Source organism: Podarcis tiliguerta (assembly GCF_965153285.1).
Source record: "Podarcis tiliguerta genome assembly, chromosome: 5".
NCBI lineage: Eukaryota > Metazoa > Chordata > Lepidosauria > Squamata > Lacertidae > Podarcis > Podarcis tiliguerta.
The window spans coordinates 93,734,586-93,754,447 of record NC_139538.1 but is presented as its reverse complement, the minus strand read 5'-3'; the positions used below and the strand labels follow the sequence as shown (position 1 = coordinate 93,754,447).

Sequence of the window (19,862 nt, the reverse complement as noted above, 5' to 3'; positions counted from 1 at the left end):
CACCAAACAGGGATGACTTGGCTGATCTCCACCACATATGTAACCTTGCTAAGGGATTCTATTTTTTAAATGGTGCTCCTAATAGATAAATAATAGTTTGCATTCGCCCTATCGAGCAGCAAAAGTGAGAGAAAGAATATGGCCTGCAGACTAGCACTTATTTATTGGGTCACATGGCTAATTGCTTTGCTGGTCAAGTTGCAAGCAAGTATCAGAAATACCCAGCATTAGCAGGAGGAACCACAACCAGAATTGAAACCAAGGTGGAATCTAGACATATATAAATAACGCTGTGGAAATGCTTATATATATATATATATATATATATATATATATATATATATTGATATATATATATTGCCATAAGCTCACCATTGCCATCTAGTGTCACATTTGAATAATGCACTTAAAACACACTTAAAATGTTATATTTGGAAGAGAATAACAACCATGAGAGCCAAGTGTTTGCTCTGGACATTTGAAGTGTCAAGCTTGTAGGATTAAGTGTGACCATGCTCAAGAAACGGAACACAAACCAAGTGTCAGATTGCAGGTATTGAGGTTGCTATGTGCATGGTGCCTATTGCCCAGAGTTCTTATCATGCATTTTTTTTAACCATATGCTGAATACTCAGAAAAACAACAAATACAGCTGATTATTACCCTAGTTCCAGGCTCTGGATGTATCACAGTGCCTTTCGATAACGGTGATGTGGACAGCTCCCAGTCAAGCTGGTCATTGCTGTTTGCTCTGACAGTGCCGGTAACCATCTGTTCTGAGACAGAAGGGGTTGAATTTCACCTTCTCCCCCCCCCCCAATGGATTGCTGCTGCTGTAAAAGGTGTAGCAAACATCATCTTGTTCTACAGGTAAGCATGGCAGCTACTTAATCTCAGGCCAAATATCTTTTTAAAATAAACAGCCATAATGTTTTTCAAGCCTTCAGAAGTGCAGCAAGTGAGAATAGTAATAAATTGAACAAAGCCACCAGCAAACTAACTCCTGTTAACATGGTACAGTTGTCGGCTACAGGCTTGTCACTCCGGAAGGCTAAAAAAGGGGGATCATGACTTTATAGATTGTAGCTCTTCTGCTTTGTTTCTTGACTCATCAGTAAATAAATTATACCCCTCGGTCTCATGAGCAGCTACAAGTCAAATGATTTACAGCTGCTTCTCTCTATTTTTGTAAGCCTGCTAAATAAATCTGTTGCACATTACAAGGAACAATTCGTATCCCGCATCCTTATAAAACAAATTTAGAACCATTAAGAAGCTTCCCATTTGACTTCCAATAGAAGTTTAATTGCATCACAGTTTGAAGCCAATAGGCCTTTAGATAAAAAATAAATAAACAGAAGAGAGGGGAGTTTGGAGCAGATGCCAAACTGCAGAAGGACTTGGGATTCTATACGCCTTTCTTCCCAATATTAGTTCGCTGGCTTGCCGAACTGCCACATTTAACGGCTTGCCAAAAATAATCATTACCATATGAAAGGGTTTCATTTAAGTCCCTTCTCAGTCTATTAGTAAATATTCATTTTGCCAGGAATCTGGAAACAGGCAAAATGATAAAGTTCAGATGATGCACTCACAGGGCCATACGGCTTGAAAAATGTTGCTGCTTCCGTGTTGATGAAACTTTCAAAAAATGTGAGCAATGTGATTTCGTAAGGATCACACACGTACTGTGAAATTTCTTTTCCTCAACAGCTGCCGCTTTACTGTAGCCCATGAGTCCAGAGAAGACCATATATCTGCCCTTTCTCAGGGCATTGGCATCCGACCAAACATCATATACTGCAGCCAACAGGAAGGGAGTTTAGCAAGATGCTGAGCAAATAATTCTTAACAAAAATGCTATTCAGTGAATTATCCTTACTTCCTGATGAAGATTGCAATTTCCAGCCTACTTATGGTTTCGAGGATCACTCATTCATGCTATGCTAAGTTTGGATTGGCTGCAGACATCAGAGTATATCTCTGCCTCAAACGGAGGCATATTACACTATGGACCTAGCTGTCAAAAACTCACAGGGAGAGAGAAAAGACGGTGGAAGAAGATTGGAAAAAATTCAAAGTATATTTACAGAAATATTGCAAAATTAATGAATGTTAGAAGAATGCTGGAATGAAGTTATATGGTTTTAGCAGAAATGTTATAAAGAACTAAGCAAAAAATGATTGTTAATGGGCCAAAGTGGAAAATTTAAGGTTAGATTGTGTTAAGATAAATTATAGAACAAAAAATTGAGAAAGATGGAAAGGATTTGCTGAAATAGCTAATTGAACTAGAATACAAAAAAGGGAGGTGTGAGGAGGTCGATGAAACAAGTAAATGAAAGGTAAAGATATGGAAATATTGGATGTGTTTTTAAATGTTTTTGTTTTTCTTGTTGTTTTGCTGTATTGTTTTTTGTTTTTCTTTTTATTTTTGATGTATTGTAAGGTATTGTTTTGTTCTGTTAAACTTTTTATTGTATCTTTCTTCTTTTTTTCTGTAACTATTAAACCTCTAATAAATATTTTTTTATAAAAAAAAACCTCACAGGGAGAAACGTAAGCTATGGAACTATGATAGCCTACCAACCAGTTACAATACATCTGGGTCCTTAGATGACTCACAGCACACAGGAATGTCTACCTGTGTGGCATGCAGCTGCCAAAACTGACCAAAAGAAAGGAGAGTGGTTTGATGTTTCAGTCTGACAACTGACAACTTGCCCTCCCACATTACCACTAAGGCCCAGATCCTTAAGTGAAAAGCCCAGCTATGACATGCAAGGGACACATGCCCAATGAGGGGCTTGGGCTGCAAACCTATGTGCACATATATTTATGGGCACCTGCAAGGAGCATCCAGAATGTTAAAGCTAGTTTTCCTCAGGCTGTTGCATGTTAGGGCTGGGTGATATATCAATATATTGTCCAAAAGTGGTTTGAAGTCCACATCGTGATATCGGTTTCATAATTTTTGACCTGGCTATATATCACGAAACATGATGTGTATGCTATGCAAAAATCAGGATGCAGGAAAAACCGTGAGGCCAGCTGGTGTCTCTACAGAGCTCCATCTTTATTTAGCACATCATTGATATATCAGTATTGTTAATATTATTTATTCAACTTATACATCAGTATATATATATCAGTATATCACAATGTTGATCTGGTGATATATTGTGGTGTTGAAAACTAGATATCTCCCAGCCCTAGTGCATGTATTCTGTCAATACCAGAGAGACATTTGACAGTCCAACACTTTCTTTTGTTTGTGTGTTTTACAGATAACCACCTAAGTGTGGACGGACCATTTGCTTGCTTAGTTTCACTGTATCTGCAAGGATTTGTAACTAGCCAATGGTTAAGGATGTTCCCTGAAACCCAAGGAGATGCACAAAGCTTTGACTTAAGGTATTCACTCTCCAGAATGAAACTATGCAGATGCTTGGCTGGCATTTGTTGCCATCTGAGTGACCTCGGAAACTATCTAGAGGTAAGAAACCCAAGGGCAAAAGGAATGTCTCCGGCAAACAGGAGAGTGCTTAAGCATTCCTTCTTTCCTCTTGTGACCAAAGCTGTTTGCATCTAAGAAGTGATCGGCTCAGGGCAAATACAGTTATCAGAACTGAACTTGACAGTGGACATGAAGACCGTAGAAGTGTTTTCTGAAAAGCAGTTCCTGCGTTTCTTTAAGAAGGCAAAAACAGGATCCTAAAAGTATAGGATAGGAGACTCTGAGATGGTTCACACTTATTTGTACATGGAGACACAGAACGTAAGCCTGTTTTCCCCCTGCTTCCTCAGTCCAGTACCAGCTGCTCGCTGAATATTTTCAATCCCAAAGCAGGGAACAGTAAAACAAAGTACTAAATGTATTCGGGGGGGGGGGAGGGGAATAACAAAACACAAAAATTCAGAAATCATAAAATCAGGTCCAATAAATAACAATGACTTAGCAGCTGCATCATAAGGCAAATGAAGCTAAACCACAGTGAAGACAACAATTAGAAAACAGGTGTGAGAAGAACCTCTCAAGCAAGTCTCTCCTCCTGCAACCCATTCCTTAGGCTCTTTCCACCCCACTGCCTCTGGAACATGGCAACAAAATTTGCAGCATCCCAAATTCAATGACGCTGCCAGTCATATATTGTGGCCTGACTAATTACCCAAGTTCCAAGTAGGTTAAAAATAATTTTATAAAGGGGTGAGTCTCTGTACATGGCTGAAGGGTTGGATTCCGCTTGATGAGTCACAAATGATGGAAGCCTTTTTTGAAGCACCAGGGGTTGTTACACCAGGTGCCATGGAGATGCACCCAGCTATTTTTTTCTTGGGATGATTTGACTAATAAGTTTCAATGTACACTGGCAGTGATCCTAACTCCTCCTCCTCCTCCTCCTCCTCCTCCTCCTCCTCCTTCTCCTCCTCCTCCTCCTCCTCCTCCTCCTCCTCCTCCTCCTTCTCCTCCTCCTCCTCCTCCTTCTCCTCCTCCTCCTCCTCCTCCTCCTCCTCCTCCTCCTCCTCCTCCTTCTCCTCCTCCTCCTCCTCCTCCTCCTCCTCCTCCTTCTCCTCCTCTTGCCTTTCTCCATCATTTGTCTTCTTCTGCACCTGTACTTCACTTGAGGGACATGGTGGGACTGACCTTGGGAAGGACTGCCATACGTCTGGTTTTTCCCAGAGATTTCCTGGATTTCAAAGGCGCAACTGATATTCAGAGGGAATTTCCGAAAGGCAGCACTTTGTCCTGGATCTTAGACAAGTCAATAGAAAAATAAACAACTTTTGGGTTTTCTTTTAAAAAGCTCAACAATTTTCAGGGTGTCTTTGTTTTTACTTTTTGAAATATGTCAACCCTTAAGGTGGGTGAGATAGCTGGCCCTGTGTCACAGGTACATTTCTAAACTGTGGCCCAGAGACTACATGTTGCCCAAAGGGCACTTTCAGGTGGTCTCCCAGATGAACGTAGATGAAAATGCCAAGGTGATTAATGTTGATTGATCTGCACTTCTACATCTCAAGCAGTTCTGCTGAGTGCATGCAGTGATGAAAAAGGGGAAACAATAGAAGGTTTGCTGTGCTGTGTCACTATTCTTTTAACTTTGCCACTATTATTTCAGTAATGCTCACTCAGCAACTAGCCAAGCTTCCCGCCCTTGCAATGCTTCACCTTCTCCTGTCCCTTAATTTGGGAGTGTTTTGAACTGTCATGACTATTTGCTCTGGTGCTCATTTGATTGAATATCTGTGAGCAGGATCTGGGTGGACACAACCCTGATGGCATCCCTGTTGTGAACAAGACAGTGGCCATCCTGAACCTGCAAACTGACGGCTGTCTCTCTTAGCCCCAGTCTCCCCAGAAACTTAACTTGGAGCAGGTGGAAGGAAGAGATGGGTGCTGCAGAGCATCTTTCCCCATGACAGATGCAGGGACTTATATGCCATTCTCCTCACCATCAGGAACAAAGTGTCCCGCCACCAGCACTTTCTCCCTTCTCCAACATAATATTTCTGGGAAGCCTGAGGGCTCTCCTCATGTTTGACTGGAGACTTCTGGGATGCTTTTATTCCATCTTCTGCATCATTTCCTATACTTTGTGGAGGTTCACAAAGAAGAAGCAAACCAGAACGGTGGTCCCCCGTACAACAAAACTTTAGGAATTGATGGACTAGATGGTCTTTTGGTCTCACTATTTTGTGATACAAAGCTCCCCATCTGTTTTTGAACAGGAAACTCCATTTCATGCCTCATCAGCCCTGGAATGTTCAGTGCCATTCCATCTCAACAGCTTGTCTAGGGCCTAGTTCATACATGCTAAAATCCCCCAGGCTGCCATCCTTAGTAGGAACAAATATACGAGCAGTCTGACTACGCAGCAGGTAAAAGAAATGTGCCACTGGCCTCATGCAGGGTGCTCCTGGCAAACTCAGTGGCCCATTTGTCTCGTATGTTCCTTCTTCCATGCTCCTGTGGCTGCAAAACTGCCCCCCATGGGGGATTTCAGTGGACTGGACATATGGCCACCAGCTAAACTGGAAAAGAGCTTCGAAAATGAACAAATGTTTCAAATGGACTGAAGTGGTTTTCTATCCTTTTCTCTCCCGGGGAAGCATGTTTTTTTTAAAAAAGACGAGGGATTCCTAATTAGTGCTGACTGCACACTGCCGTTTCATCATCTTGGTCTGGCAGCATGAAGAGAACCAGGACACCAGATTTAATAATGCTAAGTATTCCCAACTGCAACGTTTTACAGTACTCGTTGACCCAAGGTTCCTCAGGAAGGCTGAAAACAGATGTGTGTTGCTGCACAGCATACAGTAAATCACCTCGAGAATATTAATGCGACATTAAGTAAAACTTTTGTTTCTAGCGGAGCCCTGACTTGCACCATAAAGTTTCCAACAGATGGTGTTGTCACTTTGAAAGCAGAGAGATAAGAGAACAGAAACAGCCACATCCAGCCCATTCATGTTTCGTAACTTCAAGTGACACTCAGTTCTTCTCCAATGTAAAGAACAAAAGCTGAAAACAGCCTGAGGAGTGAAATCGACGCAGCTTGCCGTCTTCTTCATGCCAAGCAACTTCAAACCCTTCCAAGTCCTGCTGCACAAAATCCACAGAAGCTTTTGTTGACAAGATGCAGTTATGAGAGGAGCTGAGAGGAGATCTAAAGCATACAAAGCCCAGCTCGGCTTCAGATAAACGAGGAGACAACAATCCTGAACATAGCTACCACGAATCTGATGGCCACTTTGCATGCTACCAAATCAATTGCTTTAAGTTACTCACGTAATACAAGAAATGCTTTCAAGCGTCCATACAGCCCAGCATTCTGTTTCCAACAGTGGGAAGTCAATGCCTCATCGGGCCCATGAGCCAAGCATGAAGAGGGCTGACCCCAGCACCTGCTATTCCAAGGTGCAGAGTCTGTGCAAGCGAAGGTTGCTTCAGAAACAGAGGCAGCCTGAACATCATGGCTGACAACTATGATTAGACCCATCCAAAATGTACTTTTTCCTTTTAAAGGGCCATCTAAGCCTTTACCACAGCTTCTGGCAAAATAATAGTGATAATTAATGTTATTCCATATGTGAAGAAGCACTGCACTTGTTCGCTTCGCTCCCCAGTACTCTTGAGTAGAGCAATTCTAGAGGAAAACTAAGGATGAGTCTGAACAAATACAAGGGATTTGCTTTTTTGTAAATATAACTGACCTTTCAAGAAAGCATCTCCACAAGGCAGCCTACAATGATAAATCACAACAATACGGCAATACAGGCAATTCTGAACTTACGTAGGGCATTGTGCATAAAGCCAAAACCGTATATAGTCAAAACACATTGGGTTCCAGAGTGGGTGGGAGTGCCTGTCTTTTTTCCCAGAGGTCCCCACTCCCTTTCCTTTTTTTAAAAAAATTGTCAAGCATTTAAAGCTGCATGCACACAAGCTAAATGTGCATAAGTTGCAAGTTATCTGTACATAATAACAAATCATTTCCCTCAAATTTTGAGCAGTTGCTGTAAACCTGGCCAATCTAACAAATCATATCGTCCTCCCAGAGAGCACGCATTGCAGTGAGATCTTCAGGACTGACCTCACTGCTTGTGTGGGTGGGAGCGATTGGATAGCCACAACAACCCTTGGTTGCTGGGGTAAATCTGGCCATTGGGATCATTTCATGCATTAACCAAGAGACCTTTATATACCGCTGCACATTGCATTGAGCTTCCTCTTTTTCGCTTTGCACATCGGATCACCCTCCCACCCTCCCTATATTTAGGGTTCATTATGACCTTGCTATGCCATCGTGGGCCGTCTGTTTAGGGACAGGGGCCCAATAGGAATTTTCCCATTTGGTGGATTGGCTGGTGCCATTTGGGTTTCACCTGCCGCGTAGCAAATCGTCACAACATTGTAAGGTTTGGCGGTTAGGCATTGGTTCAAGGTGGAGTGGAGCAGAGGTTGTCACACCTGCCCCTCCCAATGTGCGAAAGGGTATTCTGTTGAAGGAATCCAGGGGCTCATCTTGCTTTTGTCCGATCCCCTTCCAGGGGTTAGGGCCATGCCAGAGCCACTGGGAGCATCTGGGGTGAGCTTGAGACTGTGCCTGGTCCAATGCTCCCCCATCTGTACTGACCTTTGCCAGTGTCCAGTCGTCAGGGCTGCCCTGCTGAGGTCAGGTGAGCTAGTCAGAAACCAATGCCTAAGCAAACTACTCACGATCTGTAATCAATAAAGATGTGGCCAAAATTATGCCAATAACCTTAAACTAAATTCTGTGTCAATTGTGTCTTTATGTATTGGGGGAGATCTTGGGATCTTAATACGCAAAAATCATGCAATCGGTATATATTTTTGAGCTTGATCAACCGCATCAATTTTTGTCTGACTGTGTTATATATGGACTAAGTTACAAAACAGAGTGGAAGTAAACAGTGCTTAGTACAATTGCATTCTTAGAGGACTCAAGAATGTCACAGACAGCTTGCTGTGTAGCATTTCCCAAACACATATAAATTCCGATTATCATTCCTGTTTGTATTCACACTCCATATAAGCTCTCGCCATAATACAATTCTCACCTTTTCAAACACTATGAGCAGCCTACTTTTGTGTGTGTGTGTGTCTGTTTCCTGTGCTTTCCATGTTTGTTTCTCAAGTCTATATCTGCAGGCAGAGAAAAAGGCGTGTAAACAGATACAGTACGGCTTAATATAAATGTGCAATTGTCTCTGTGGGCCATGTGAATAATTGCAATTTGGAAGACTTATCAGCTACAGACTAGACCACCAGAGTAGAATTAGATCCATGACATTAGGCTACCAAAGAATAAGACGATGCTGAGGCCATTTTATGTAGCTTCTAGGATCTTGTTACAAGCCTAAGAATTCCAACACTTACATTTCTCACGAAGTCAAAAGGAAACAAGTATGTGTTTTAAAATGTTTTAAACACGTTTTCATTTAAATGGTATTGCCTTGCCATTTTGGTTTTGGCTGCCCTGGGCTCCTTTAAGAGGCACAGCAGGATATAAATTGAATTTACAACAATAACTGCAATTATCCCATGATATGTGAAGTTGCTGTGACCAGTCCTGCGTCATAGACACAGATGTTGTTTTCTCACAACATTGAAATGCTCAAGATTTTGCCCTTTGGGTAACTCAGAAGAAGGAGACCCAATTGGCCATTGTTAGCTCCAGGTACTAGGGGTGGAAGAACAAATCTCTCACACGTGTGTGTGTCCCACCCCCACCCAGCATTGGGATCTGTGAGAAGGAAAACATGGGTACGAGCTGCCCCTCAAGGGGTTAAAATAGAATTTGCCATACTTGGTGTTATGTACTGAAGTTCTTGCCCTGGGCCAGCAGGGGGATACTGTAGATAGTTATGCAAATGAAGGATCGAAAGTGACATTCAGTGATTGGATAGTTTTAGAAAGTTGTTACAGTGACGTTGTACTTGAGCTCTATATAAGCAGGCTGACTGAACCCTTCAGTTCAGTTCTGTTCTGACCTGTGAATAAACAAGAGCTGTTTGAAGAATCGCTGTGTCGTCTGATATGTTCACCCACAATTTAACACTTGGCAACATGCTTTGGGGCTATTCCATGGTGGGTGCTTAAAGTCTAAATAACCAGGCCTCAATAGTAAAGTGGGAACGCGTAGGGTGAGGAAGTGGAATACTTAAAGCCACACTTTCAAGACAGAGTTGTGCAAATCACAGGCTAATTGTTGGCCAACTGCAACAAATAAATGATTTTCCCATCCAGATTAGGCTGCTGAATCAAAGAAAGCAAAGTAGGGCAGGACTTTTTTGTGAACTGTGAACTCAGGTACTGAAAACAAATTCTTAGGCTCAGAATGTGATCCTGTAGTTTAATTCTATGTCATTTGCACCTGACTCAGCTTGGTAGATCTTGGGGTACTAGTAGAAAGAAAAGAAAAGAAAAAGATGGCCCAACAAGCCTCAAGTTTGCCCACCCTTTTGTGTACCCAGTCAACATTTAAGGTACAAAGGAGATTAGAAAGGCAGTTTGTCTCCCTAGTCTTGGCATTTGTGCAGAACATTATGCAAAGTCTTAACTTTTCATTATGCATGTAATACACAATAAGTTGCTGTTCAGCTTGCTATTGATTTTCAAGTTGGCCCTTATCCCTTGTTGTGGAAGATGAGCATTCTTGCTCTCTAGCAACCATAAGATGCAATTCTCCTCCACCAAAGCTTTCTTTGGGTGTTGGCTGCATGAAGAGGGTCAGGGTGCTAAAAGAGGCTTTGAGTTCATGTGTCCAACCCCAAAGTCACACAGGTGGCCCTGCTGGGCATAACTTCTCAAGCAAGGATCCTGCTCATAGGTGGAAGCTCCCCTTGTGATTTAGAACCCTGGGCAACTACAGACCTTTTCAGACACTACCAATAAGCGATACGTTGTCATGTGATGGAGCAGCAAGGACAAGCGTGTTAGCTCTGCCACCTCATCACTGTTCTCGTCATCCCCCAACATTTGGAGGGTCAGCTTATGAAATGGGAAGCCTGTTGTACTTACAGCGGTTCCCCATGTATTTTAGAACTCTGATCTTTTCCCAAGGATCCCCCTAAAACATCTGAGCATCTTCCATGGGCACAGAATGCTCTCAGTTCAGAAGATCACCCTAAATGGGTTGGAGGATGAGGACAACAGCTATGAGCGGAGAGAGGAGCTAGCATGCTAATCCCCATCGCCTCTCCCACAATAACTTAACACTTACTGGTGCAGACTACCTTCCTCAGAAATAATGCCCAACACAACAGGAATGGGAGAAGATGTGTGGCTTTGGGGACAGGGCTAATCCCCTTTTACCATGCATGCACATGACGAATTCCTGAAGAAGACTCAAGTGCTTTTCTTATCCCTTTCTTTCTTTCTTTCTTTCTTTCTTTCTTTCTTTCTTAAAAATAATTTTATTGGTTTACAAAAGTCCGTCCATTATCTCTTTTCTCTAACCTAGAAAAGGCAGCAACCACAATATATGAGTCAAAGTTAGTACGGTACTGAAACCTCACATCCCAGTTCCTCAAATTTCCCCTCTCCCCCCCCCAAAAAAGAGGCCTCTGTGTTTCTTCCTTGTTCTCAGAGCACTTCAGAATTTCTTCCTAATTTCGGTGTGTATGGGGTAGATAGTACCATATCATTGTGAGATGGGTAAGGGTGACTTGTGTGATTTTATTTCCATTAAATGTTTTCCCAGCACCCTGCAGCCTCCCTGACTGCCTTCCCCATGAGAGAAGTTACAGACAATGTCTTCTCCTGTTCTGTACCCAAAGTATGGGGACCTGGGGAGGCTGGCTACCAAGGGCCTGAGACTGGTATTTGTTAAGTTGTGGGTGAACATATCAGACAACACAGCAATTCTTCAAACAGCTCTTGTTTATTCACAGGCCCAGAACAGAACTGAGCTGAATGGTTCAGCCAACCTGCTTATATAGAGCTCCACTACAACGCAACAGTAACAACTGTCTGTAACTATCCAATCACTGAATGTCACTTTCAATTCCTTATTTGCATATGTGGACCTGAGTGAAAACTATCTACAGTATCCCCCTGCTGGCCCAGGGTGAGAACTTCAGTACATAACAGTATTCTTACTTGTCTTGTTTTTAAGGGAAGCCCTTCATTCCATCTTAAAGTAAAAACCCCACCCATGAGAATTTCACTAAAATGTTCAACTGCAGTTTCTTTTGTAAGATGCTTCTGAATCACGAATGGCTTCATGAAAACATGCACCAGGCACTAATTATACTGTTCTTCTTAACAGGTTTTTGCATGTCAGTTTATCACCAAAAGCAATTACGAGGGAAAATAGAAGATAAAGATGTTTGCAAAAATGCTAATATTTACAATGCATTCTCAAGAGTTCAGAACGTGACTGGCAAGGCGCTGAGTGATAAGTGGGCTCTTTCTTACCTGAGTCTTAATGTTAGTCAATCTAGGCAAGCAAAACAGATGGAAAGCAGTTGTTTAAGAAGTTACACCTCACAAATGTACATAACTACCTAACACTTCATAATACTGCAAGTGTAACAAATCACTGGCCATCAACAAGACAATTAAAGACCAATCGATGAAGGAAACAACTTATTACTTCAGAGTGGAAGGTCTTATTTATGCCTGTCTCTCTCACACACTTCATTTTATTGCTTTCTGCAGTAACATTTCTGGAAAGCCGGTTTAGCCATCTAACTAGTTAAGCATTTATCTGCAGGAGTATTTGAGTAACGTAGACTGGAGTGAACATTAAACACATTTTGGATGGGTGAAATATTTTAGCATTCGAATTTCACAAAAAGCGAGCTTAAGTCATCTGAATCCCAGCTATGTGTACTTCATGCCGCGTCTGGAAACAAGTACAGAATTTGCCTTTTCCCAATAATCCAAGCTTCCATTCAAAAACAAGAGCCTGCCCTCAGGCTTCTCACAGAGAGAGGGGCAGTTAACAAAATCCAATTAGTGCATTGCGAATGGGACTGGGTTTGGCCTGTGGCAGAATCACTGTAATTTTTCTTTTAACCTTCCAGTACAATTTTTTTCGGGTGTGTGTTAATGTCATAGTAAGAATTTCTAACACCTGGGGAAGTGAATAGCCATTTAGGCAGTTTTGTATAGAGTTTAAGGCTGGGTCACACCAATCTGCTGATTCTAAACAACATGGTTTGGGATTGAGGCTTGATCTCAATGTTAGCATGTAGTACACAACAGTGCTTTGTGCGCAACACAGTCCCGATGTGTAGTGTGGCTCATTGCCATAGACAAATCTAGAAAGTGGCCCAATAAGTCCTGAGCCCTGGACTCTTCATAGGAGGAGGAGGAACTTGCCTGGAACCTCAGGGGAGAATATGAACTCCTGGAGCAAGACCCAGTGGCGGAGCTTCATGCCCCGGCACCGGGGGGTGGGGTGGAGAGCAGGCAGGGGCAGGGCTGGCGGGCGTCCTGGGGGCATGACATACTGCCAGGGGGCGTGGCACCCAGCCCAGGGGGGCAGCCATGATGGCACGCTGCCAGGGATGGTGCGCCCCCCCACACTCCTCTTCCTCCCCACTGGCAAGACCACCTTCTGAGTTAAGCACCCCTTTCCCTTAGCCTCCTTGGTATGTGCTTCCAGTTGAGATAAGTCAACCGTTGGAAGGGTAGACTTGCTGGGCTCTTACAAAACCTAGTACCAGCCTACCACATGTCATGGGTGCTTTAGTTGAGATTCTGGCACTGCCACCATAGGGTTGGACTAGATGACCCTTCCAACCCTATAATTCTATGATCCTATTATTATTCTTATAGGGCATATCCACACCGATTCTGCACATCACACTGTGGTTTCTCTTCAGATCGCAGAAATCTTTCGCCTTCTACTAATTCTGCATATCACATGATAAAGAAAGCACCGGGTGAATAGAGGGCTGGTGCTTGGTTTTGTTTAAAATAATAACTCTCCATTGTGCTTTGTCACATCATAAGAACTCTGCATGCACTCATTAATGTCGAACACTGAGTGCTAATGTGAATGTTACATTTTAGGCACACAGTGGGATTAATTACAACGAAATGGCAACTTGCTGCAAAGCTTAGAGAGCCAGTGTGGTGTAGTGGTTAAGAGCGGTAGTCTCGTAATCTGGGGAACCAGGTTCGATTCCCCGCTCCTCCACATGCAGCTGCTGGGTGACTTTAGGCCAGTCACACTTCTTTGAAGTCTCTCAGCCCCACTCACCTCACAGAGTGTTTGTTGTGGGGGAGGAAGGGAGAGGAAAATGTGAGCCGCTTTGAGACTCCTGAAGGGGAGTGAAAGGCGGAGTATCAAATCCAAACTCTTCTTCTTCTTAGTCTGTCTTTGCTGAAAAGGTTGTGGTGCAATCTCTATATCTTTATGTTTTTGTGCCCTTGGCACCCACAGCAACATCCTCTGGACTATACAGTTCAGACGGGAGACAATCATGCACACAAGTTTGAATAGCACCAGCAGCATTTCCCCATTGTTCTTGTGGTTCTTTGGATTGGGAGAATGACCATTGCTGTTCCCAGGGTACAAGCATAGCATAGAATAGCACTGTAGAGTTGGAAGGGACCCTGAGGATCATCTAGTCCAACCCCCTGCAATGCAGGAATATGCAGCTGGTCCATACAGGGATCGAACCTGCAACCTTGGCGTTATCAGCACCATGGTCTAACCAACTGAGCTATCCAAGCAAATCTGTTGCTTCGAATTGCTTGGGCCTCCCCATCCCATTGCTCTGACCACCACAACCCAAGCTGCAGCCGCTTACTCATGATAAATAGCTTGCACTATATGCTTTTGTAAAATGCACATGGAAAATGGACCTTTAACCTGACAAATTCTCATCATATTGAAGAATGCATTGGGATGAATGGCGGCTGACTCAAGTACAAGCAATATCTAGGAAAGACATTTTTCCATGTAAAAGAATTGCCAGAGTTATGATGTGCTGCTACTGATTCCCTGCAAAACTTGGAGAAAAACATAGTGAAATGCACTATTCATTTCAACCATCGGGAAAACATTTATGCTAGCAAGTGAATGCAGAAGCACTAATACCAATAGCAACCTAGCAGGAAGCCAGCTCAGACTGTCAACCAATGTACTGCTGTGCAGAAGTACAAAAAGAGGTTTATTTATTTCAGACAGTAACACACGCACCTCAGACACAAAACTGCACACAGTCAGTCTAAAGTTATGTCCACTTTATGGGAATTGACTGTTGCACATTGTGATAGTCGCAGGACTGTATTATGTGTGGATGTCAATTTGAGATCAATGGGGTTTTACGCAACCGTCTGATTGCCGCAATTATTTCCAGCGAGGACAATTGTTTGGTTAATAGTTGCTAGGGTAATTTGAAATCCCTGTAACCAGATATTTTTTCATATATTTTTTAAAAAATGTTTATGGAGGGAATGAGGAGAATCAATCGAGCCATTTCCTTTCAGTGAGGACAATCGATGACTTGTTTGTTCAAACGATGAGACATTACTTTTACCTCTGGGCCAGAATGAAACTCAGGTATAAATGCACATGGCAGGAATGTTCCACCAGCACTGCAAGCACATTGATTGGTGCCGATGTTTAGATCCAGACAAATCACAAACCTATTTCTTATGGGGTGCCCCATACAACTGTGCTTCAGAGAGCTTTGTGGGGATGTGCTATGCAAACCATAGTAAGCCATGTGTGATTTTATTAATCATGCAATTCTATCAATGTTTCATTTTTTAATTTTTTTTTTAAATATATGTGTTTAGCTGTTTTTATTTTTATATAAGCTATGTTGAGTCCCGTCAAGGGAAAAGGTGAGGTATAAACAAACAAACAAACAACAACAAAATCAAACCTAATCTAGAGTATTGGTTGAGCAAAACACTCTGATAAATTAGAATAGTCAACTTTGTTGTTCATTCCATCTTTCTGTTTTCTCCTTGCAATTAGCAGTTTGTATCACTCTACGAAGCATAGTTGCAACTCAAGGATGCATACTGAAGATCAGTTCCCAGTTTCCTCTTGGCAACCTGTCGTTCACCTGTCACCACAACTAGAATCAAACTGGTCAATGGAGTTTCCTCCTTCCACTCTCTTTAGAGGGCATGCCTAGTGTCAAAATGGGGGTTCTAACTCACAATAGTGAGTAGAGAACCAGGGAATGGTGAGCAATTACTCTGGTTCATATATGGCTATAACCATAGTGTTAATATATGGCTTAATATATGGCCATATAATACTAAGCTACTTATCAGTATCATCCCTGTGTAAAGGGCATTACTCAGTTTCAATAATGACAAAAATATTTTAAACACTCCAACTGGTGATCAGAAAGAAGAAATCTGAGAAACACTTTAAGATTAATGCAGCAGTTTTCTAATGTCTGAAGTCTAACCAGTTAAATAGTTCTATTGCCTATAGTTTGGTTTGAGAAAAGTACTTGCTAAGCCCTCCAGATGTTTGGACCACAACTCCCATCAACCCCAACCAGCACAGCTGCTGGGATTTGTAGTCCAAACCATCTGGAGGGCACAAGCTTACTCAGAAGCAAGACGCACTGAATGACATGGGGTTTATTCCCAAGAACGTGAACACAGGTGTGGAGCCTTAACAGCCAGGCCCCCTCTACTCAGAAGCAAGCCCCACACAGTTCGATGGAGCTTAGCTCCCAAGTAAATGTCGGCACCCTCTCTTTGGGGTAAGCCCCCCTGAACAAAGTGCCTGTATACATATGCACATGCCTGTATACATATGCAGAGATGTGGCTTCACAGCTGCAGAACTATTTCCATTAACTTGGTAATAAGCCCAACTGAACACAATAACACTTCCTTACACATGAATAGGATGAGGCTCAATGTAGATTTGGTATTTGGACATTGAAGCACCATCTGCTGCAACCATTGTAGTGGAAGTCAGGGTGCAGGCATGTTTACCCAGAGGTATGGGGGCGGGGGCCCTTGCTCCTGGGTTTATAACTTTTCAACCTATGCTGCCTCTGCAAGGAACTAGGCAAATGCTCAGCCCCTGCTCCCTAGAAGCCACAGGTTAGCCTCTCTGTCAAAGCAGCTTTTTTACCAAATCCCATCATGAGCAAATGAGAGTCTAACTTCCTGGGTTGCTGCAGGCATTACGCAGAGATGAAATATTAGCAGATGCGCGGTTTTAAACTCTGGGATTTGGGAAGATGAGGTGGTTTCTTTCTGACACTCTTGCCTTCACTAAACCGGGAGAGTTGAGAAACAGTTCAGAAAGGCACAAATATTTTCTAGTCAAGTAACATTTGACTTTGGGCTATATATTTAAGCTGGAAGCAGACCGCTATTGGCAGTCAGTCAGCTTAATTACAGTGTGATGACACTTGTTCGTTTGGAAGATGATTCATCTGGCGGCTTAGGAATCCAGCCCACCCCCACTCTGCCAAATACTCAGCCTAGATCCAAAAAGAGAGATTCAATTTAGCCTGCTAATTCTTAATGGGGATCAGTCCTTCAATGGCAGGGCAATATATACACCAATTTGGGGTGCCCTAATGATTATTTTGGGGAGCACAGAAGTGCAAAGTTGAGCTGCTTGCTTGGGCTGGTTCTGCCTGAATCAGGAAGCAGATTCACAATACAGAGAAGTCTCAGTACATCCCCCCCATAACTTTATATTTTTAAGGGGCAAACTCCTAGAATTCAGACATCCCCACTTTGCATGGTAATTGAACATATTCCAGGTGTGTGATGCTGGCTGTGTTAGCCTCCTTCATCAACTCATCTTAAAGAGACTGCTACATCACAGCATCTAGACTTGCTCACACTTGCTGAGGGTGAACGTGAATTAAAGAGTTTCGCTCTCTGCTGTCTGCATCTTCAAGACACACAAGCTCCTGGCTGGTTCAGTACAACGCAGGTGCACGTGTTTGCCAAGAGTGGAAACGAAGCTGTCCTGTGAAGGCAAATCTTAAAAAAACGCCATCAGAAACGCCTGGGAGAAAATGGCATTTACGGCTGTTGGCACAATTCCATGCCAATGAGAGCATTCTTTATTTTTTAAAAAGGCATTTCACACAAAAAGACAGACGTTGCCTTACCTTTATGTGACAGGCGTAACCTTGGCTGGCTTGTGTCTGTCGTGTGGCACGGACTCCAGAAGTCTAGGAAAACACTAGACAGTGCCAAAATGAAGAGGTCTGTAGCTGCCATGCTGCCCCAGAATAATGAGGGTGTTCTTTGTTTTAATGGGTTAATAAATCGATAATAGCAAAGCTCAGAAGTTCCGCTTTTCACTCCGAAGAGTACTTAGATCTTGGGGGTTCCCCGTGGAGCATTTCATGGGAAATCCTTCAGGAGAATAAATTCAGGGATCTCCGGAGAAACAGTCGTTTTCTTCTTCCTCTTCTGGCCAATATCATGAAAGAAAGGAAGAATGAGGAAGAAAAGAAGGCGCCCTCCCCTAAGACGGTGGTTTTCTGCACAAGCAAGGCGTCAAGTGGGCTGCGTTGTTGCGTCTTGTTGGGCTCGGTGGCAGCAAACTCTGCGACTCGAGTCCAGGAAAGAGGCTGCGATTTTCGCTCGCTCCGAGGCAATTCCTTCAGAGGCGAGGAGGTGCGTGCGCGCAAGCGGGTGCTGGAGGAGAGAAGCAGCCCTCTTCGGTCCTCTCCAGAACTCAGCCCCTTGCTCGGACTTGCCAAGCAACTCCTTCCTCTCCTCCCCCCCCCCCCAATCCGCAGCTCACCTCCACTCCCTCCCTGTCTCCCTCTCCCTCTTTCCTTTGGCTAATTGGAACCGAGAAGGGCTCTTGCAGTTGTCGGATCCACCCCCAAGCAGGGATGCAGCTTGCTTCCCTGCAGTCACTGGCAAAGTTCAGGGCGATTTGGCGAGGTGCCGGCGCGGGGAGCGGCTTCTTCGAAGGAGCATCTCCGGCCACGTGCAGATGGGCGCCCCCGGTCCTCCCGGGAACAGGGGCTGAATGGCCAGGGACGAGGTCCACGTTTCTCTCTTCCCCGCCCCACCACCCTTTGGGGAAATGCAGCAGGGAGCATGTTCCTAAAGCCCGGTTTGAGCCACCACGCGCCGAAAGCAAGCGATGCTGCCGATTCCCGGTTCGAGTTCTGTATCTAGAGAGCCAGACGCACAGACAGATAATTAGACGGGCTGTCAAGCCATTAAATAATTGTCCCCCGGTGCGCGCTAATCAATTAAATGGGAATGAATTTGCATTTTGCATATTACAAAGATATCCGCAGAGGAGTCTTTCTTTTCTAACACATTAAAGGGAAATAGGAAGGTAACCATTTACTTACTGCACTCAAAGATCGAAACATATTTTTGCTTTCAGTCCATATTGCAGTAACGTAGCAGAGCCTAAATACTCTTAAAGAAACACATTTAACTCATAGTCCCGTTGCATAAAAGAAACTGCAGGATACAATTCTATACATAGCTACCTGGGAGTAAGTCCAGCTGTACTCAATGGGGCTTACTTTTGAATAGAAATGCTGCCTAAAGCAATTAATGGTATGGATAAATTTATTTGTGTGTGTGTGTCAAAGAGAGGGAGAAGGGAGGACACACAAAGTGATCAAATTTACTTGGAAGTTAAGTCCCATTCATTTAAACGGGATTTCCTTCCAAGGGTATTTCCAGACTCCAATGCAAAGAAAACATTTCTTCTGCAGAATTGAAATACTGTACAGTGGTACCTCGGGTTACATGCGCTTCAGGTTACAGACTCCACTAACCCAGAAATAGTACCTCAGGTTAAGAACTTTGCTTCAGGATGAGAACAGAAATTGTGCGGCGGCAGCGGGAGGCCCCATTAGCTAAAGTGGTTCCTCAGGTTAAGAACAGTTTCAGGTTAAGAACAGACCTCCGGAATGAATTAAGTTCTTAACCCGAGGTACCCCTTTGGGGCGTTTGCAGCCATATCCAATGGTGTTTCAAATATATGAAACTTCATGTGTGTGTGGAATGTAACCCCCACGTAAACCTAATAAGAAAGCAGCTGTTGCACTTAGCTAGCTAGGAGACACTGAACAGGCACAAGCCCAAGGCATGGCATCCGTGAATGAGACCTTGCCTACTTAGCATTATCATCATCAAACCTTTTATTGGCATCACATACAAACATCCAAAACAAATCAATACAGAATTACCACTTCCCCAGTGGTACAAAACATTTACTAAAAGAAAGGAGACAGAGCAGTGTGTCATCACATTTCTAGGTCTCCAGGGAGATCAGACGTCTGCAGTGTATTTCGATGACAAAAAACCAAATAGAGATATTTAGCCACTAACTTGGTGAGTGCCTGATCAGTCCCCAGTACAGTGGTGCCTCAGGTTAAGTACTTAATTTG

At 43.4% G+C, this 19,862-nt stretch overlaps 1 protein-coding gene across 2 annotated transcripts in view; it reads right to left on the bottom strand.

The window, feature by feature from the left end:
• SEMA3E (semaphorin 3E) overlaps positions 1–18,600 on the bottom strand; it is a 171,249-nt gene extending 152,649 nt beyond the window's left edge. For both annotated transcript variants that reach the window (XM_083440749.1, XM_083440750.1), the window contains exon 1: positions 17,598–18,600. In XM_083440749.1, coding sequence (XP_083296875.1) covers positions 17,598–17,709 — 112 coding nt within the window. In that variant the 5' untranslated portion in view covers positions 17,710–18,600. The remainder of the gene's footprint in view (positions 1–17,597) is intronic.
• Positions 18,601–19,862: the final 1,262 nt, after the last annotated feature.